At 39.3% G+C, this 22,964-nt stretch overlaps 2 protein-coding genes across 2 annotated transcripts in view; one reads left to right on the forward strand and one right to left on the reverse strand.

The window, feature by feature from the left end:
* Nrt (Neurotactin) overlaps positions 1-22,964 on the reverse strand; it is a 409,664-nt gene that overhangs the window by 200,407 nt on the left and 186,293 nt on the right. The gene's annotated exons all lie outside the window — the stretch shown is intronic.
* Positions 1-22,964, forward strand: part of LOC137658778 (soluble calcium-activated nucleotidase 1) — a 47,445-nt gene that overhangs the window by 2,502 nt on the left and 21,979 nt on the right. Inside the window, exons 2-4 of the mRNA XM_068393808.1 lie at positions 13,167-13,410; positions 19,812-20,015; positions 22,640-22,797. Coding sequence (XP_068249909.1) covers positions 13,167-13,410; positions 19,812-20,015; positions 22,640-22,797 — 606 coding nt within the window. The remainder of the gene's footprint in view (positions 1-13,166; positions 13,411-19,811; positions 20,016-22,639; positions 22,798-22,964) is intronic.

Below are 22,964 nucleotides of genomic sequence, written 5' to 3' on the forward strand. Positions count from 1 at the left end.
TCGCGATCCTTCACCGCAAGCGCCTGGCTGTAGCCATTGGGACAGTCCAGAGTGTTTTCTTTCATCTGTCGAAGGTTCTCGAGCGAAACGTCTTGATAGGATGTCAGAAGTTGACAAAGGTTTGGTTCAACTTGATACGGATCTTGTTCCTGAGTCTGGTGTTACGGTACATGCACCGCCGCTTCCGTCAGACTGGTTTCCGTCTTCTGAGAACTTGGCGCGTTACGTAAGCGATGAGGAGGGCAAGTTCGCGGTCGAAGTTTCTTCACCTGTCACTGCATGTTGATCCTAATTGGACTATGCCGCAAGGCATGCAGCAGCAGCTCTCATCCTTTATGCAGTCTTATCAGCCTGCTGTTAGCAAGAATGTGGTTTGTCAAGATTCCGATCACAGGGATTCTTCGCTTATTGACTCTAAGCGTCGTAAGACGTCTGGACTTGTCACGCGTTATGACGTGATGTCACACAGGTGGCCAATTAGCAAACACAACGTGGAACAGTGTGATAAGGCTTATGTATCTCATCGAGTGCCTGCTTCTCTTGATACCAAAGGTCAAGCTACCAAGCGTGACGTCAAGCGTCAACCTTCCAAGCGCGGCGACAATTGCCAGGCGGCTAAGCGTGACGTCGAGCGACAGGCACATGATGTCGAACATCAAGCAAACCGTGACGTCCAACGTCAGTCAGATGTTGTTCGATATGCAGTCTGACATGACGTTGAGCGCAAGGTTAGCGAACGTCATGTGGACGTCAGCCATACCGAACGTCTTGATCGCGCGAACCACAGTGCCGATTCTCATGTTCGCGAGCAACAGCTTTCTAAACGTAGAGCTTTGTTTCATGGTGGTACTGCCTGTGATAATTCTGCAGCTTTATTGGACAGTGGTCGGTCTCATAAGGAGTCTCCGGTTCTTCGAAGGAAGAACCGGATGATCACTTTTCCCTAGATAAACTCTTGGATGTTGTTTCTGAGGAAGAAAAGAATAAAACACCTCAACACTCTGTCGACCTTAAAAAGATTATGTTGGTCTTTACGGAGTTATTTCCAGATCATTTTGCTCCCGTAGCCCCATGTTCACCTCCTTCGGAGTTTACCTTAGGAATAGCAGTGAAATCATTGCTTTTTACTAAGATGATACTCTCTCGTTCTTCAAAGAGAGCATTGAAGTTAATGGGTGATTGGATGCAATATAGAAAAGACCTAGGCAAGTATGGCATCGCTTTTCCCCCGGCCAGATTAGCTTCCAAGTCTAGTGTATGGTACAAGACAGGACAAGTTCTTGGCTTGGGAGTTCCTGCCTCTGCCCAGGGCGACTTCTTAAGCCTAGTAGACTCTCCTCGTCGTTTGGCCATGAGAAGGACCAAGATCTTATGGTCAAGGTCTGAGTTTGATCATCTCCTTAAGGTATCTACAGAGCATTCGAAGTGTTCAACTTTCTCGATTGGACTCTGGGAGCCTTGGTGAAGAAAGTTTCTGCGCTGAAGGATCCTGATACGGATAGCTTTATACATGTAATGTCATGTATGGATAAAGCAGTTAGAGATGGCTCGAATGAGTTAGGAGCCCTGTTCACAGGCGGGGTCATTAAGAAAAGAGCAACTATGTGCTCTTTTCTTTCTATGGGGGTTACTCCCTTCCAGAGGTCAGAATTACTGTTTACTCCGCTTTCTCCTTCTCTGTTCCCTCAGGAGCGAGTAAAAGAGGTTGCTGCCGCCTTGACCCAGAAGGCAACTCAGGACTTGGTCTCCAAGATGGCAAGGAAGGTTCTTCCAACTTCCTTTACCAACCGTAGACCAAAGGAAGATACTTCCTTTCCTCACGTTTCACAGCCATTTCTTGGAAACTCCGTCGGTAGGGGTAGCTTCAGATCCGATGGGAGAAGGTCTAGAAGGAGAGGTTCAAGATCTGGCCGAAGCAGAGTCTGACTGCTTTCGCCTTCAGACAGCAATGGGGGCCAGGCTAAACAAGTTTTAGCAAGCCTGGGAGAGAAGGGGAGCGGACCCTTGGTCCGTTTGTGTTTTAAAGGAGGGTTACAAGATCCCGTTCATTATGAAACCTTCGTTAGTTTTAAACCCCGTGGATCTCTCTTCCAGATACAAGGAGGAGTTGAAGAGGCAGGCTATGCACCTTCAAATGTCTCTCTTGCTAGAAAAGAAGGCAATAGAGAAGGTGCGAGACTTGAAATCACCAGGGTTTTACAACCGCTTATTCCTGGTTCCCTAGAACTCGGGGGGATGGAGACCAGTCCTGGATGTAAGTATCCTCAACGACTACGTTCAGAAGACAAAGTTCTCTATGGAGACTCAGAAGACTGTGCTTGCAGCAGTAAGAAAGGGCGACTGGATGGTCTTGTTAGACCTCCAGGACGCTTACTTTCATGTCCCGATCCATCCAAGTTTCAAGCGTTATCGGAGGTTCATGTACAGGAAGGAAGTCTGCCAGTTTTGGGCCTTGTGTTTCGGCCTCAATACCGCCCCTCTAATTTTCACGAAGATCATGTTGAATGTGGCAAGAATGCTCCACACAAAAGGCATCAGAGCCTCCTTGTACCTGGACGATTGGCTGCTCCTAAGAGCTCCCTCTTTCAATCGCTGGCTGGAGGATCTGCATCTGACATTGAGTCTGTCAGAAAAACTAGGGCTTCTTGTGAACTCAGAGAAGTCCCAATTGATTCCATCTCAGAAGATTCTCTATTTAGGGATGGAGATTTGGAGTCTGGCTTTTCAGGCTTTTCCGTCACCTTAAAGGATACAGCTAGCTCTCCTAAAACTTTGTGCTTTTCTACAGAAAAATGTCTGTTCAGTAAGAGAGTGGATGAGTCTCCTGGGAACCCTCTGTTCTCTAGAACAGTTTGTTTCTCTGGGAAGACTAAACCTACGGCTTCGTCAATTCCATCTCAATTCCCATTGGAACAAAGAGGAAAGCCTCGACACGGAAAGCATTCCCCTTACAGAACCGATAAGAAAGTGCCTTCAGTGGTGGAACAACCTAAGCGGACTCGGGGTGGGGAGCAACACTGGGGAAGTCAGAGATCTCAGGTCTGTGGACATGACAACAGGAGAGCCTCCACATCAATCAGAAGGAGCTGTTGACAGTCCTGTTGGCTCTCAAAGGTTTCGAGGGGTTATTGTTGAACAAAGTAGTGCAAGTCAATGCCGACAACACCACAGCATTGGCATACATAGCCAAACAAGGTGGGACTCACTCGAGGTCACTTTACGAGATAGCAAGGACTCTTCTCGTGTGGGCAAAAGAAAGAAAGGTAACCTTGTTGACAAGATTCATACAGGGAAAGAAGAACGTGATGGCAGACAGCCTCAGCAGGAGGAATCAAGTTCTACCCACGGAGTGGATGTTGCATCTGGATGTATGCGAGAAACTTTGGGGGGTTTGGGGTCGTCCATTCATAGACCTGTTTGCGACCTCAAAAACGAAAAGGCTGGAGTCATATTGCTCACCACTTCTGGACCTCGAAGCGACACACATAGACGTGTTCCTGATGGATTGGTCTCACCTGGATGTGTACGCGTTCCCACCATTCAAAGTGCTGTACAAGGTGTCACAAAAGTTTGTGTCTCACGAGGGGACCAGGTTGACTTTAGTGGCTCCCTTCTGGCCGTCAAGAGGGTGGTTCACAGAGGTACTGGAATGGATGGTGAACGTTCCAAGAAGCCTGCCATTGAGAATAGATCTTCTCAAACAACCTCCAAGCTCTACGTCTGACTGCCTTCAGACTATCGAAAAACTCGCAAGAGCGAGGGGATTTTCGAAGGAGGAAGCTAGGGCTTATCAGTCCAAGTGGGAGGTTTTTAGAGAATGGTGTAGAGCTAAATCAGTTTCTTCATCCAGTACCTCTGTAACACAAATTGCCGATTTCTTCTTAGACCTTAGAAGAAAGCACAACTTTTCCTCCTCGACCATCAAGGGGTACAGGAGTATGCTGGCAGCTGTCTTCAGACACAGGAATTTTGATCTCTCAAATAATAAAGACCTTCAAGATCTTCTCAGGTCTTTTGAGACTTCTAAGAAGCGTCAACAAGATTCACCAGCCTGGAATTTAGATGCTTTTTTAAAATTCCTCATGAGTGATAGATTCGAGCCTTTACATTCAGCTTCTTTTAAAGATCTGACTTTGAAGACACTTTTCCTAGTAATTCTGGCAACAGCTAAGAGAGTCAGTGAAGTTCACGCTTTTAGCAAGAATATTGGCTTCAGAAACGTAAAAGCCATATGCTCCTTGCAGCTTGGATTCCTGGCCAAAAACGAACGTCCTTCTCATCCATGGCCTAAATCTTTCGAGATCGCTAACCTCTGATATGGTTGGTGAAGAGTTGGAAAAAGTCCTGTGTCCTGTTAGAGCACTGAAGCTCTATCTGGACAGAACTAAAGATTTAAGAGGTAATTCAGAAGCTCTTTGGTGTGCAGGCAGGAAGCCTTCGTTACCTATGTCTAAAATCGCCCTATCATTTTTTATAAGACTTTTAATTAGAGAGGCTCACTCACACTGTGGTGAGGCAGACCTTAAACTACTGAAAGTAAAGACTCATGAAGTTGGAGCTGTGGCAACTTCTGTAGCTTTTAAACAAAGTCGTTGTCTGCAAAGCATCATGGACACAACCTTTTGGAGGAGTAAATCTGTGTTTGCCTCGCATTACTTGAAACTGTTCAGACTCTTTATGAGGACTGCTACACTTTGGGACCATTCGTAGCAGCGAGTGCAGTAGTGAGTTAAGGATCTACCACTACGTTCCCCTAACCCTAGTACCCTTTTTCTTCTCTTGGAGCTTGTTATATTTTTATGGTTGTATGTGGAGATTGGTCGACAATCTTCCGCGATCATTGATTTAGTCAGGTGGTCATTTTGTTCCTTGAAAAGCGCCCGGAACAAGGGTATTAGTTGAGGTCCTGTCAGCATAGAGGTCATTTACCGGTTTTACAGCTCCTAGAGGTCTTCAGCCCCCTGAGTGGATCGCTGGATCTCATAAGGATAGCAGACATGATGAGGCAGAGAATCATTGAAGTCAGATTCCTTAACAGGTACGAACCCTTAAGCTTGTTTTAATTAACTCTTAAGTAATATTCCAACAATGTAGCTGTCTCTAACCCTCCACCAAGGGTGTAAATCAGCTATTTTTATATAACCATCGGATAAGTTTAATGTTTAAAAATGATATTTTCATAATAAAATGAATTTTTGAACATAATTACCCGCTGGTTATATAACCTTTATTCCCACCCTCCTCCCCTCTAGAGACCTATGGGCATGGAAGATCTGGAGAGGTATGGAATGGTTCTGTATATCTCGCGTGAGGGTGCTAGTGTACACCTGGCTACTCTATCTGCGATTGCCGCGAGTTTTTTTAATTTCTGCCGGACGTCAGAGACTAAAGCTATTTTCATATAACCAGTGGGTAAGTATGTTCAAAAATTTATTTTATTATGGAAATATCATTTTAATTTATTTGAGAAATTTATTTCCCACAAATGCTTTAGGATAAGGTCCCTACTATTCAGCTGACTACCAGAGGCATATTCTGTTACCCCCGTGGAAGAAGTTCCTATACGTTGTCAGTTGTGGTATGATCCACTTCATCTCACAATAGGCATCCATTTGTTTCCTGTAGCTCCTGGAGTAATTATCTTCATGAAGGATTTGAAGCATGGTTGAAGCTCACCTACTCAGTCTGCAAGTGTAAGACCTTGGTCAGAGGCAGCATTAGGCATCACATTGTTCCCCTGTAACTGTATGTGTACCATGTTCTTGTCCATGTTGATAAAGTTTAGCAGTTACCTGTCCAACAGTGACTTACCTCAGGGACCAGGGAGGACAAAGATTGTAACCTATATAGCTGGCAATGGCGATTTTCTCTTGGGCAGAAGCCACTGATGTTAAAATCATTCAAAATTTCCTACCAGGAAGACATAATTTTAGCAGCCATAATTTGGAAGGGGATTGGTTCAGGTTTTAGAATGGTCACTGGATCTGAAAGTCTGTATGGCTTAAAGTCATCTTTAGGGCATAACCTTTGTGAATATCTTTCGAACATGACTGAACTTCAAGCTCCTTGTGTATTTTTCAACTCAGCCATACCCAAGTCTGGAAACTGAATAGCATGCTTATAAGCTGGGACAGCTTGAACACTTACTTTCCCTTGCATTAGGTCTGAATAGGAAGGTCTTAGGAAAGTTGGGATTTGTTCCAGGACCCATGGCTGCTGCTCTGGCCAAAGAAAGATTTGTTAGTGGGAAAATATCTTGAAACTGCACAAGCTCAGAGATCTCAAGCTGCCATTTGCCTTTTAGCACCTTCACTCTTGGAGGTTATCAAGCTAGTTATTAAAAGTAGCAACTTTTTATATTTATTGCTGAAGCGATTACCTATTCTTTCCAACTCTCAATCATCAACCTTCCGTTGGTATGGGGAGAGGGGTAGCATCCTTTAAGTGCCATTTCCTCAAGAATTTGTTGGTATCTGTTGTCAAAGGCTGATGTTGGTGTATTGTCATTGCATCCAAGGACCTTGAGAGATACTTCCATCACAATGGGGAGGCTTTCCCTTGTAGGACTCTTCTGCCACTGAAGTGGGGCTTCTTCCTGGACTTCCAAAACTTTACCATGACCCTTTAGGAACCATTTGATAATTTTTTTTATACTAGCCAGGCTACAACCTTAGTAGGGAAAGCAGGATGATGTGCGCCCAAGTGATTCAATAGAGAAAGCTTGGAATGATGTTGCCTACTCTGAATATTATGTAATTTCCATCAGAGACTACGGTAAAAGAGGTTGCTATCTTGGGATTTTAGGAAATTTATCAAAAAAAGGCATTTTTGCTAGCTTTCTTTTTCATTCAATTCTTAACATATAGTATGTTTATCAAACGTAGAAATGACGACAGTGAATTTAATAGCGACTTGCAAATTTGGAAGATTGCCAGAGTTTCTTCAGTGGTTTAAATTATGAATTGATAGAGAAATGTGATTTTCTTATTTCTTTCTTTCAATCAAGTAACAATGGCACTAATATGAGTGATAGCCCTGGATCTTTGATAGGAATGTTAGGCGTATCCCTTCTCTTATGCTAAGGTACTGAGTGAAGGACAAAGCGTGGTTGAATGATGATTGTAGAAGTGCTTATTTGGAGAAGCAGGAGGCCTATCATCTTTGGGAGGGTAACAAGATCAGATTTGACCTGGAATAACTATACTCAGCTTCGAGCTTTTGCTCAGAAAGTTTATGCCTCAACTGAAAAGGAGTACAATTTAACCATAAAAGAAACCCTTTCTGGTACAACTCAGGAACATAAATGGTGGTCTACCCTTAAATCTGCACTCTTTGGTGTAGATGCAACAGTTCCTCCTTTGCTTAAACTAGATAGCGCAGTCACTCACTGTCCAAAGGAAAAGGCAACCCTTTTGGCTGATGTTTTTGACAGTAAACAGAGTAATGAAAAACTTGAACTTCCTCATACTTGTTTTCCTGAGGGTAAACTAACTAGTTTAGTTTTTCAATCTTGTGAAATTAAAACTCTGTTAATGGACCTTGATGCTTATGGAGGTGTAGATCCAAATGGTATTTTTCCTTTGTTTTTTATAAAGACAGCAGATTTCTTAGCTCCAAAGTTATCTGTTATTTTGTACAAGTTAGCAAGAAGAGGAGCTTTTAGCTCTTGTTGGAGAATTGGTAATGTTACTCCTCTATATAAATGTGTTTATGGTAGCTCAAGTCCCACTGATTACCTCCCAATTTCCATAACTCCCATATTATCTAAAGTTTTTGAACGTCTTCTGGCAAAACGTATTACAGTAATAGGTTTGCTGAAGGTAATCATCTATTCCCTAGTTTGCAATTTGGTTTTCGTAAAGGCCATGGAGCATGTGATGCCCTTTTTACTATCTCCAATGCTGTACAGAAATCCCTTGATTGTGGTCAGGAGGTTCGTATTATTGGACTTGATTTTAGTGCTGCCTTTGACCGTGTTAATCATGAGACCCTTGTTTTCAAACTCAAACAGTTGGGAGTGGGTGGGTCGTTTCTTAGCATTATTATTGATTTTTTAAGTAATAGATCTCAAAGAGTTGTTGATGGGCACCATAGTGAGTATAGGAATGTGATATTTGGTATAGTAATGTGATATTTGGTGTTCCACAGGGTAGTGTTCTTGGCCCATTACTTTTCGTACTATATAACACATGACATGTGGTTTGGCCTAGAAAACAAGCTTGTTGCATATGCAGATGATGCTACTCTCTTTGCATCAATTCCATCCCCTGAATGTAGATCTGGGGTTGGTGAATGCCTTAATAGAGATTTAGCTAAAATTAGTGCATGGTGCAAATTATGGGGTATGAAGTTGAATCCTAATATAACTCAAAGTATGATTGTTAGTAGATCAAGGACAGTGGCTCCTCAACTTCTGGATCTCAGTATTGATAATGTTTCTTTAAATTTGTATGACTCTTGAAATTTTAGGTGTAATTTTCGACAGCAAATTTACTTTTGAGAAACACATTAGGTCTGTGTCTTCTTCAATTGCAAAAAAAATTGGCTTTTTGGGAAAGTCTTACAAGATTTTCGGTGATCAATCTATTCTGAAGAAATGTTTTAATTCTTTCATTCTACCTTGTTTTGAGTATTTTTCTCCTGTCTGGTCTTCAGCTGCTGATTCTCATCTTAATTTGTTGGACAGAAACTTACGGTCTATTAAATTTCTTATTCCTGATCTAGATATTAATCTTTGGCACCGTCATTCAATTAGTTCATTATGCATGTTGCATAAGATTTTTCATAAATCTAACCATCCTTTACATTCAGATCTCCCTGGACAATTCTATCCTGTTCGTAATACTAGGCAGGCAGTTAATTATAATAACCAGGCCATCTCCATCATGAGGCTCAATACTACACAGTATTCTAGAAGTTTTATTCCAGCTGTTACCAAGTTGTGGAATGATCTTATTAATTGGGTAGTTGAATCAGTAGAACTTCAAAAGTTCAAAGTTGGAGCAAATGTTTTTATGTTGACCAGGCTGACATGAGTCTTTTTATAGTTTATATATGACATATCTGTTTTGATGTTGTTACTGTTTTTAGAATGATTTATTGTTAATTTGTTCTCATCATTTATTCATTTCCTTATTTCCTTAACTCACTGGGCTATTTTTCCCTATTGGAACCCTCGGGCTCATAGCATCTTGCTTTTCCAACTAGGGTTGTAGCTTGACTAGTAATAATAATAATAATAATGTGGGTGGGGCTACTCACCTATGCTCACCATGTGTCATCAACTACAGTACCTCATTACATACATACATATACCAAAGGCACTTCCCCCAATTTGGGGGGGTAGCCGACATCAACAAGAACAAACAAAAAAGGGGACCTCTACTCTCTATGTTCCTCCAGCCTAACCAGGGACTCAGCCGAGTTCAGCTGGTACTGCTAGGGTGCCACAGCCCAACCTCCCACATTTCCACCACAGATGAAGCTTCATACTGCTGAGTCCCCTACTGCTGCTACCTCCGCGGTCATCTAAGGCACTGGAGGAAGCAGCAGGGCCTACCGGAACTGCGTCACAATCGCTCGCCATTCATTCCTATTTCTAGCACGCTCTCTTGCCTCTCTCACATCTATCCTCCTATCACCCAGAGCTTTCTTCACACCATCCACCCAAACCTTGGCCTTCCTCTTGTACTTCTCCCATCAACTCTTGCATTCATCACCTTCTTTAGCAGACAGCCATTCTCCATTCTCTCAACATGGCCAAACCACCTCAACACATTCATATCCACTCTAGCCGCTAACTCATTTCTTACACCCGTTCTCACCCTCACCACCTCGTTCCTGACCCTATCTACTCGAGATACACCAGCCATACTCCTCAGACACTTCATCTCAAACACATTCAATTTCTGTCTCTCCATCACTTTCATTCCTCACAACTCCGATCCATACATCACAGTTGGTACAATCACTTTCTCATATAGAACTCTCTTTACATTCATGCCCAACCCTCTATTTTTTACTACTCCCTTAACTGCCCCCAACACTTTGCAACCTTCACTCACTCTCTGACGTACATCTGCTTCCACTCCACCATTTGCTGCAACAACAGACCCCAAGTACTTAAACTGATCCACCTCCTCAAGTAACTCTCCATTCAACATGACATTCAACCTTGCACCACCTTCCCTTCTCGTACATCTCATAACCTTACTCTTACCCACATTAACTCTCAACTTCCTTCTCTCACACACCCTTCCAAATTCTGTCACTAGTCGGTCAAGCTTCTCTTCTGTGTCTGCTACCAGTACAGTATCATCCGCAAACAACAACTGATTTACCTCCCATTCATGATCATTCTCGTCTACCAGTTTTAATCCTCGTCCAAGCACTCAAGCATTCACCTCTCTCACCACTCCATCAACATACAAGTTAAACAACCACGGCGACATCACACATCCCTGTCTCAGCCCCACTCTCACCGGAAACCAATCGCTCACTTCATTTCCTATTCTAACACATGCTTTACTACCTTTGTAGAAACTTTTCACTGCTTGCAACAACCTTCCACCAACTCCATATAACCTCATCACATTCCACATTGCTTCCCTATCAACTCTATCATATGCTTTCTCCAGATCCATAAACGCAACATACACCTCCTTACCTTTTGCTAAATATTTCTCGCATATCTGCCTAACTGTAAAAATCTGATTCATACAACCCCTACCTCTTCTAAAACCCCCCTGTACTTCCCAGATTACATTCTCTGTTTTATCCTTAATCCTATTAATCAGTACTCTACCATACACTTTTCCAACTACACTCAACAAACTAATACCTCTTGAATTACAACACTCATGCACATCTCCCTTACCCTTATATAGTGGTACAATACATGCACAGACCCAATCTACTGGTACCATTGACAACACAAAACACACATTAAACAATCTCACCAACCATTCAATTACAGTCACACCCCCTTCCTTCAACATCTCAGCTTTCACACCATCCATACCAGATGCTTTTCCTACTCTCGTTTCATCTAGTGCTCTCCTCACTTCCTCTATTGTAATCTCTCTCTCATTCTCATCTCCCATCACTGGCACCTCAACACCTGGAACAGCAATTATCTCTGCCTCCCTATCATCCTCAACATTCAGCAAACTTTCAAAATATTCCGCCCACCTTTTCCTTGCCTCCTCTCCTTTTAACAACCTTCCATTTCCATCTTTCACTGTCTCTTCAATTCTTGTGCCGGCCTTTCTTACTCTCTTCACTTCTTTCCAAAACTTCTTCTTATTCTCTTCATATGACTGACCCAGTCCCTGACCCCACCTCAGGTCAGCTGCCCTCTTTGCCTCACGTACCTTGCGCTTTACTTCCACCTTTTTCTCTCTATATTTTTCATACTTCTCTATACTATTACTCTGCAGCCATTCTTCAAAAGCCCTCTTTTTCTCTTCCACTTTTACCTTCACTCCTTCATTCCACCATTCACTGCCCTTCCTCATGCTGCCTCCAACAACCTTCTTGCCACATACATCACTTGCAATCCCAACGAAATTTTCTTTTGCTAACTTCCACTCCTCCTCTAAATTACCAGTTTCTCTTACTCTCACCTCGTCATATGCCATTTTCAACCTTTCCTGATATTTACTTTTTACCCCAGGTTTTATTAGCTCTTCAACCCTCACTAGCTCCCTTTTACATCCACCTACTCTATTCCCCCACTCTTTTGCTACAATCAATTTTCCTTCCACCAAAAAATGATCAGACATACCGTTAGCCATACCCCTAAACACGTGCACGTCTTTCAATCTTCCAAACATTCTTTTAGTTACCAACACATAATCCATTAATGCCCTTTCTACTACTCTTCCATTTGCCACTCTTACCCATGTATACTTATTTTTATCTTTCTTCTTAAAAAAAGCTAGCACTTATTACCATCTCTTGTTCAACACACATATCTACCAGTCTCTCACCACTCTCATTACAATTTAAAAAAAGAATGGTCCAGCTTCATGGGAGACATAACCTATTTTAAAGGATTCTGGTTTGTGTAACTAGGAAAAATCCAAATTAAAACTTAAAATTGGGTGTATCATATTAAAGTAACTAAAGTTAAATAAAAAATATTACTTAGAATATATTTTATTAAAGGATAGCCTCGTGGTAGAGGGCAGGGTGATAAATTTGTTTAGGTTGTATAAATTCACAAACTATAAGTAGTTTTTTGTTGTCTTTTTAAACCTGTGTATAATATGGATGAGTAATGTAGATACAGATGTTATTTAAAATGAGAAGAAATAAAATCATAGAAAATATTGCTCATCTATTTTGAAAATATTTTTTCCAATCATTCCTTAACACTTTATTGGTTGACCAAGACTTTGCTTCAGCTAACTGAATATTTAATAAACTTACGTTGATTGGCAAAAGAAAAACATGAATGACAAAATAGAATACCTTTATTATTTTGAATAGTTGCACATATCTGTTTCTCTATAGTATGGGCATCAATAATTGTACATAAATATAGTATATCCTGTATAACTCAAATAAAGACTATAATGAACAGACTGACATAATAGATGCGCAGCGGGATCCACTGCGCATCTATAGCAAACCAAATGTTTTTCTTTTGCCTTAACTTCACATAGTTATAGTAACCTTATTGAATACTGTATAACTATATCCTATCTTTATGTTACTGTATACCTCTAGAAATCTTTACCTCACTATCATAAAGAAATATTATAACCTAATCTAGACTAACCTATCTCTATTTGAATAGTAGATGGCTTGTTTCACTAGAATTAAAGAAATACTTTATTGCTTAATGTGTGAAAAAGGTTATCGTTAGTTTTTATAATTTGTACATATAAAGAAAGAAAGTAACCACACATTTCATTACATTGAGAAAGTTTTGGTACTGTATTATAAAAGTATTTTGCTTATCATGTCATATTTCGTAGTTTCCTTGGCTATCTTTGCATGTAAATTTTGCAAAATAAGAACTCTCATACTGAAAAAAAATCTACTATATCTTTCATAGCATCAGCTAACTGTTAATCGGTAAGGTCTCCTACACAAAATAACCGTTCTTTTATAGCTGTTGTGAATACAAGTTCTAATATTAAACCTTTTCTTGATTTCAGGGTCATTTGACTGTAAATGTTGAAAACCAAGACGTACAAATTGAATGGGATAAAGATCTCATATCATTGAAATCCAATATGGCTTATGGCGGGAGGGGTATGGAATTATCCGAGCTCATAGTGTTCAACGGCAAGTTATATGCTGTAGACGATAGAACCGGAATCATTTATGAAATTGATCTTTCAAACAACAGAGCCATTCCTTGGGTAGTGCTTACTGATGGTAATGGTCGTGAAATGAAAGGTAAGTCATAGTTTTTAAAATTTTACAGTTTAGTATGGAATTCTCCAAGTACTTAAATCTTAAATTTATTTATCATATTTGCCAATTCATCTGCAATTTCACTTTAGATTCAATGCTATATATCGTGATAGTAATGAAATTTAATATATAAAGTTTATTTATCTATTTTATTGTTATACAGTATTGCTAGGTTTGTTTGGCAGTCTGTTGTATAGTAACCCAACTATAGAGCTTTGAGGATAAATTTTTGGTCGCCTCAATACTGTAATCAAAATTACTCATGAACCCTATTTAACAATAAGCCCCATTTTGCAATATACTATATATACAGTGGTACCTTGAGTTACAAGCAACTTTGATAATGAAAAAATCAAAACACAAGCATGCAAGTTCAAAGTGGATTACAAGCATTGCGTCAGTTTAGCAAAAATGCTCTGAATTGAAGTGATTTTGAGTTAAAGTTCTGTGTGGTCTTCGAAGGCTTTCCTGTGAAAGGCTAGAACAGGGAATCTATTACGACATGAATGCCAAGGAAATATCATCTCCCCTGCTCTAGGGTCAATGTATTAACCTGCAAAGTATGGACTTGGTGTGTATAAGGGAGATCCTTGAGTTCAGGCCCATTAGAACTCGACATAGCACCTCAGTAACCGAAGTTCATAACTACGTCATGCACCTCATAGAAAGGAACCAGCCTACCAGCACATCAACCAATGCTCAGCCTTGATCCTATTTCTAGTCCTCTCTCAAACAATAACCAAGAAGACTGAATGCTTTTAGTCAAGTAACTGTTTTTAGGTTTTTCTTTTCGTTATTTTAACATAATAAAAAAGCACAGGTAGTTGAGTAATTTTATGTTAGTTATTCATTTGTTGGGTTTGACGCTGGTTCGGTCGATGTTGTTAGATTTCTTGCATGTATTTTAATCAGTATTAGGTGTTAGTTATCTGCCCTTCCAAGTGTTAAGATTTTATGTTTTCCTATTTGATTCATAAAATAAATTCATTTCATGCTCTAAGCAACAGCGTAGCCTATGACACCTTTATCATAACTGTAGGTAAACCATCCAATATTGGGGTTGTTTAATACTGCCGGTGCCATTTATTTTCACTGGTTATATTAATTAGATAGGTGTCTATTATAAACAGTTAGTTATGAAATGAGAAGGAAATTTAGCTTTATGGCATCTATAACTACAGTCAGGTTACCATAGCCTAATCAGGCTTTTTATTATCGTTTTTTGATGGTTTAATATTATTACACTTAGGAGTAACTGCAATTAGTTTACTTATGTAAAATAATTCCCGAACTGAGTGTATTTAATTGTTGCTAAATGGTTCTAAATTTGGCGAGGTCAGGCTAGAGGCAGGATTCGTCTGGTTATTTAGCTGTATTACAGTTTCCTTATGACCTATATAACCATGTAGTTTAGTGATAATTTCAAGTGATAACGTGTTACGGACGCAGTAGTCTCACATACATGAAGGTATTTGAATACTACATAGTGGGGAGGGTTGCTTCAGCCTCCTTTATTTGGTTATATGATCATGCTTATAAGCCTGGGTGCACAGCCATACTGCTTTATAGAGTATATTCCCCTTGCCATAATCATCTGATATCAGTACTAGAGGAAGAGAAGGGAGGTATGATGGAATTATATATGTTTCGTTAAATTTCTTCCTATTCTAAGACATGGTAGGTTTATTTATTCCTAGTTTTGGATACAGCATCCCATTCACCTTCTCTCCCGCTCCTCTCATTCCAGCTCTGAGGACATGGTCCTTTCATTACCCAGGAGTGGAATAGCCCTTGGTCTTTGTTTAGAGGTGCAGACTATGCTACTAAAGGGCGCTCTGGAAGAGGTCCAGGACGTATCTCCATCCTTCTTCAACCATCTGCTTTTAGTCAAGATCTCGCAGGATTGGGGACCAACAGTAAACCTCTCGGCCCTGAACACCTTCATCCACCAAACTCTGCTCAGGATGGGCTCTTTGTTCAGAGGTGCAGACTATGTTGCTTAAGGGAGTTCTGGAAGAGGTTGAGGATGGATATCCGGGCTTCTTCGACCATCTGTTTTTAGTCAAAATATCATGGGGTTGGAGACCCGTAATAAACCTCTCGTCCCTGAAGGACTTCATCCATCAAACTCGGCTCTGGATGGAGACGCCCAGCACGATCACACATACAGGGGGAATTATGATATTATCATCTCCCTTGATCTCGGGATGCATAGTTCTAAATCTCCATTAATTATTCTGCAAGAGAAAATTTCTCCTTTATCGTAGGGAGAAAAGTCATTTAGTTTAAAGTTCTTTGGTTAGGGTTGTCCACAGTCCCCAAGTATTCACTTTGGGTGTTTATGCTGGCATCACCATGGGCTCATGCCAATGGTATTTGTATGATCCAATACCTAGACAACTGGATAATCATTGAGCAGACTCCTCTCATTTTGTCACAATCCCTTAGAAAAATCCAGGCATACCTCTAAACAAAGAATTATATATATTTGTCATGGACATAGACATGTTAACAGGAAAAGTTTGTCTATCATAAATCAGAGTAATGTAACCCAGTTTAGGAAAGTATCGCGTACTTTCCTTCACCGGGCACAGCTACCAACACAACAATGACAACAGTTACCGAGTCACTTGACGTCATTCGAGAAACTTGTTCCTCATGGTCACCTCCATCTATGATCATTGCAATGTTGTTTTTTAGAGAAACACTTGTAGCAAATATCAGGTTCTCCTCTAGCCTTGGTACCATTGGAGCACGACACTAAACTTTACATACGTTGGTGTATAGATGAGAAGAAGCAATTTCAGTGGTTTCCCTCCAGATCATCTTCTATGACACATGAGAGGGAGGATGGGAGCCCATCTTATGGACCATGTGACATCTGGACAAAAGTCACATAAGGACAAGTCTCTTCATATGGATGTTTTGGAGTTCAAGGAAGCTTACCTAAGGCTTTAAGCATTTCCAGTCAATTTTGGTTGGTCACTAGGTGACGTTGACGAATGACAATACAACAGTAGTGTCATGTCAACAAGAAAGGTGGTACATTATCAGACTGTCAAATGGCTGTCTTGGTATATGAAAGGGCAGTCCGCAATGTAGTAGTCCTTTCAGTCTGGTTCATTCCCGGCGAGAGGAATCTCATAGCAAACATGTTGAGTCAGCAGGGTTAGAATGGCCTTTACATCCCCAAGCAGCAACCTAGCTTCCGACTTAGTAGGGTTCCTCGACAATAGTTATGTTCACTACAAGCCTCAGCAGAAAGCTGCCAATCTACTGCTCATCAGTGTGCCTGACCTGGCTGCAGTACTTGAAGCCACATTCCAGCATCAATGGGATGGCCTTGACATCTGTGCTTTACTGCCCTTCTGACTTCTTCGTAATGTGAAATGACCACGAGCAGAATGGTACCCAAACCTTCTGCTTCTACTAGTGGAGGTTCCAAGATAGCTTCCCCTGTGGTAAACCTTCACCAACTGCACCTGTGGAGCTTCTACAACTAGGTGGGATCCCTTTCACTTCACAGGTGGAGGTTATCCAGCACCTTTTCCAAGAGAGAGACTTCAAGCGAGACAGCATGAGACATGTCGCAATGCCTCAGAAAATCCTCCACTGACGTGTATCAAGCAAACTGGGTCATCTGTAATTGGTGCTGTCAAAGTGATACTTCTCTTGGAGCTTATATTCCAATAGTAGCTGACTTTTTTAGCTTACCCATGAAAGGGAAGACACCTCTCGGTCTCAGTGGTAAAATGGTATCATTCAGCTTTGAGTCAGATACTGAGAGGAGTGGATATTTCCTTTTGTTGAGAACTATTTGTACATATCTGGAGAGCAGTATGGAGCAGACCTGTGGAATTCGACCTCCAGCTTGTAATATAACCAAGGTTTTGCAGTCTTCATAGAGATCGTACAAACCATCAAGGCAAGCCTCGGAAAAAGACCTTACCCTAAAAACTGATTCTCTGTTTGCCTTGGCTTCGATGAAGTGAGTAGGCGAATTACACTGACTCTTGTATTCGTTTTCTCCTTCTGAGTATTTGTTCCTAACTTATGTAGCGAAAACTCAAAATTCATCGATTCCAGGTTTTCATCCTTTATAGTGCATTCCAGGTTTTCATCCTTTATAGTGCCTTCGTTTAAGGAAGTAACCAACCATCCAGATGAGTTACTTTGGTGTTCTGTAAGGGGTCTAAGGTACTACCTTAACCGTGGGCAGGTAAATGTCTAAATTGAAAGTGTACCCTGTAATGGGGACCGCTTTTTTCTAATCTTTTTGGTCGTTTGGGTAATGATTTTTTCTTTAGGAATATATTTCTACATTAACTTCAAGATGTCTACTACTAGCTGACAGTTAATAAAAACCCAAAGTAACTTACTGATTTTTTTTATTATTAAAAAAATATACTATAAAAATTCCAGACATTTTGATACACACTATAGGCCCTTGTACTTTCCATTTGAAAAAGAAAATATTTTACAGATGGCTTGAGGACTCCTTGAGGCATCATCAGTAGAAAATGAGCCACCTAGGCTAAAGTCTGTGCAATCTGAAAACTAAAGAAATTTTTTAGTTGCTAAAAAACTAGTGCACATGGAGAATAGTTGTCAATGTACAGTTTTATACAAATTGTATTACCTTCATTAATATAGGAATTATTTTGAGATTAGATTATATTAAGTAGAATACCATGTTAACTCCCTCTGTTGCAGTCAAAGTTTGTTAGTAGAGTTCTCTTCAACTACCAGTCATGTCATCTTAAGCCCTGTCCACATGATTGAGCATGCCCGATGGGCAAACAGTGATACCAGGCCACAATAGTTAGTGAAAATGAGGGTTGATGTTGTCAGAAGCGGTTAAACTAAAGGCAGGGATCTGGCAACGCTGTATGATGCCAGATTCCTTTCTGTGATTTCTCGCTTCTGACGTCATTAACCCTCATTCTTACTAACTATTGTGGTCTGGTATCACTGTTTGCCCGTCGGTCATGCTCGATCATGTGGACAGGGCTTTAGACTCCCAATTTACAGGGCAACCATCTCTATCCTTGCCAGTCAAAGCATTAAAATATCCTTTGCTACTAACTCAATTGGGTAGATATGTGTGAAGCGCTTTTTTGTCACTACTGCTGGAGCTCCCATGAATTTTTTTTGGCTTATTGTATTATATCTATTTTCAGTGATTGAGTTTATCTCATGTTATAGATTTTATAGTTCTTATCTTTGCCCAATTCTCTTATTTATATTCATCAAAAGTAGCTTTACTGATTGAGCATATTTTTCCCCAAGTTAGTTATATCATCTGAGCATTTTGAGTCAAGTCAGTGGCAATACATTTGTATGATGTATCATTTTGTTCTGTGTGAAATTGTTGAAGCACCTAGTTTGCAATAATACGGTATTTTAATATATCTCTTTACCTCCACAAAGAAAATCTTTATACATTCATTACTCAGCAATAGGTATGTGATACCACTTAGGTTGGATTCCTGAGGGAAAGGTTAAAGGTGCTATTGTGAGAGAAAATGTAGTTTTTGTTATTAAGGCCAAGAGACAAGCGCTTTACATTCAGATCTCCCTGGACAATTCTATCCTGTTCGTAATACTAGGTAGGCAGTTAATTCTAATAGCCAGGCCTTCTCCATCATGAGGCTCAATACTACACAGTATTCTAGAAGTTTTATTCCAGCTGCAACCAAGTTGTGGAATGATCCTAATCGATTTAGTTGAATCAGTAGAACTTTCAAAAGTTCAAAGTTGGAGGAAATGTTTTTATGTTGACCAAACTGACATGAGTCTTTTTATAGTTTATATATGACATATCTGTTTTTGACGTTGTTAATAGTTTATATAGGACATATGTTTTGACGTTGTTACTGTTTTTAGAATGATTTATTGTTAATTTATTCTCATCATTTATTTATTTCCTTTCCTCACTGGGCTATTTTTCCCTATTGGAGCCCTTGGGCTTATAGCATCTTACTTTTCCAACTAGGGTTGTAGCTTGGCTAGTAATAATAATTATAATAATAATAATAATAATAATAATAATAATAATATAGATAAAAGCTTTTCCGTATTTCAAGTCCTACTATTTTTTCAAATGTTTAAATAATATATTTTATTTTTTCAAATGCTTGAATGGTATATTTTATTATGTGAATTTGTTCTTTTTACAAATTATATTGCTTTTAGTCTAATTTTATACTTCAGATACAGCTTTACTAAGTAATAATGACATGAAATGACCCTATTTGTTCCAGTTCCTGGCCTTTGGCCCAACCTCTAAACTCAATACAAATATGGCTTTTGCCATTCAACAAGAAAAGCCTTTTTATTCTTTCCTTCTTACTCTGTATGTAATTTTTATACTATCTTTAAAGGTTTTAAAAGTGAATGGGCTACAGTGAAGGATGAAACTCTGATTGTTGGAGGTCTGGGGAAGGAGTGGACGACAAGCACAGGGGAATTAGTAAACCACAATCCACAATGGGTAAAAACTGTAAATCCACGTGGATATATTGAACATCATGACTGGACTAGAAATTATGAGAAACTTCGTGAATCCGTGGGCATTTACTTTCCAGGTAACCTTATGAGTTTCATTTCAATGTTAATACTGTACTCTAATATTTTTTTAATTTTAGGAACATTTTATATTTACATGAATATTTTTAAATTTTAGGAACATTTTTAGTTTAGAAGGTACTGTTCATTAGAACTTAATTTTCAACCCAAAAAGTAGAGAAAGAAAATTAAGAATTTGGGGACTAGTGTCAATTTTTATTTATGCATCATCGTTTTAAATTCTCATTTTTGGGGGTTTAACTTGAATTACAATTGTTTTAACTGTTTCTCAAAATTTTCATATGCTATGGGTATTTTGACAAATTGTGTAAAAGGCCAAATTGTAGCACCAGAATATTGTAACAAAAATTCATCAGCTTAAAGAACCCATGGGTATCAATTTAAACATGTACCTGTCTTAACCATACTCTATGTGATATACTGTACATTGCATTTGAAAAAAAAAGTTAATACGATGTTTTATTTCTATGCCCACCTGATGTTTTATTACTTATGTCTGTGGAATCTTGAACTGTTGATGTTACTACTTGAAATCAAGAAATTTCCTGTTTTCTCTCCTTCCAATACACTAATACTTCCAGTAAAGCAACGAGACCAGCGTCTAACAACAATAACATGCTTTGCATGTTGTATCGCTTCTTCAGTGTCAAAGTTGAAATGCTTCCTTGTCCTCTTGACGCCACTATCATAGGGTAGGAGGGCAGGCATGTATATGATCCTTGGCCGAGCATAGAAATAGTAATGTTCATTATTAAGAAAGTTTTTTTTCTATGCACCTCCCCTGATGTTCATAATACTGACTACCACTGAAAATAGTGGGTAGCCAGTGGAAAAAAGAGAGAGGGCATTTATTTCCCATTATTAAATAACACCCTAGACTTAAATTAAGTCTAGGCTTTTGGGTACTGTAAATTCCAGGTGATATATTAACCCTTTTACCCCCAGGCTATTTGGAACTTTCCAACCCTTAACCCCCAGGGGTTATTTTTTTTCCAAGCACATTTTGCAGTATATTTTTTTCAAATTGCTCTAAGAGCCTTAATTTTCGTCATAGAGAGGTCAGGGTGGTCTCATTCTCTTGGAAAATGCCTGAAATTTCTCAAAAAATTATCAAAAATATGCAAAAAAAATGTAAGTAGCAGTTTTTTGCAAGGATGTACCGGTACGTCCATGGGGGTAAAGGGATGAGTTTTGTGAAACGTACCAGTACATCCTTTGGGAGTAAAAGGGTTAAAAAATTTTCATCACCTAGTTACTCAATAGTTACTCAATGATATAACAAACTTAATCATTGTGGTTCACATATAATTACACAAAGACCAACCAGTTATTTTTGTAAGTGGAATTTTACTAAATCAATCTATCAGCCCAACAATCACTACATGAAAAACCAGGACTCCTTAGGTTACGTTTAGCAAATAAAGATTTGGGACGCCATTGAGGCATCGCTAAAACCCTTTCCAAATATTATGTTTCAGCAGAACTTATAGTTATAGAGCTGTACTGTACTTGTATCAGTAACCCTATTTGGATCTGAAAGACATTTCTATTCTTGGACAGAGGTTGTGATTTAATTCTAATATTACAAAATAAATTAGGCACATTGTGTGTAGAATCGTCCAAATAATATTGAATAGCTTTTACCTATCAAGGCAAACTATCCCCTAAATAAACGACCAATTCCAATGTCCGTAGAATCGTCCAATTAAAATTAAACGGGTCTTACTAGTTAAGAAAAACTATCCCATGAATAAACAACTGCTTCCTTTTGTAAAGAAGGAACTAAAAAAGTGGTTGTAAACCTTCAGCCTCAAATTCATTTTAGCTCCGAAATTGGTAAAAGATGAAATCCTCTTATGATTACAGAAGACTACCATATAAGAAATTGCGAGTAGTAACTGTCATATCTTAGGTGATAGTTTTTTAAGAGATTCAAAACATGCATCATGACGTTACAGTATTTAGAATTCAAGAAATTAACGCCAAGTTATGGTGTGCCTCGAAAAGCCTTAAAAATGTAATTAGACTGGACTGCAAGCATAGGGTGTTTGTTTTAAATATTGTATGTTTGTTGAACTTATTTTGTGCGGTTAGGATCCCAACTAAACCATTGTTAAAGAATTCCTTCTCATTTTTGAAGCGTCTGTTAACCCTTTTTGTGCGGTTAGGATCCCAACTAAACCATTGTTAAAGAATTCCTTCTCATTTTTGAAGCGTCTGTTAACCCTTTTACCCCCAAAGGACGTACTGGTACGTTTCACAAAAGCCATCCCTTTACCCCCATGGACGTACCGGTACGTCCTTGCAAAAAAAATGCTATAAAATTTTTTTTTTTTTTTTTATATTTTTGATATTTTTTGAGAAAATTCAGGCATTTTCCAAGAGAATGAGACCAACCTGACCTCTCTATGACGAAAATTAAGGCTGTTAGAGCAATTAAAAAAAATATATATATACTGCAAAATGTGCTGGGAAAAAAATAACCTCTTGGGGGTTAAGGGTTGGAAATTTCCAAATAGCCCGGGGGGTAAAAGGGTAAATAATAGCATTTTAAAGATTGAAATTTTATTTAATGTATAGATATTTTAAAGGTTCAAACTGTATTTCTTACGTTTTCCCATAGGGTATATGATTCATGAAGCTTGTGAATGGGCAGAAGGAAGACAAAGATGGGTTTTCTTACCGAGGAGAGCATCCACTGCGCGTTATGATGAAAAAGATGATGAACATCGAGGAACAGATTTGATGCTTGAAGCTACCGAAGGATTTGAAAAAATTAAGGTAACAGGTCGATCTTTTACATAGAATACTTTAAGATAATTAAGATATTGTACAATTGAGATAACAGGTCTATCTTTTACATAGAATACTTTTAAGGTAATTAAGATGTTTTACATTCTCAATTCATTATTTCTCATATATAGTTCATTTCCTTCAACTGCTGGAAC

Source organism: Palaemon carinicauda, chromosome 1, assembly GCF_036898095.1.
Source record: "Palaemon carinicauda isolate YSFRI2023 chromosome 1, ASM3689809v2, whole genome shotgun sequence".
Lineage (NCBI taxonomy): Eukaryota > Metazoa > Arthropoda > Malacostraca > Decapoda > Palaemonidae > Palaemon > Palaemon carinicauda.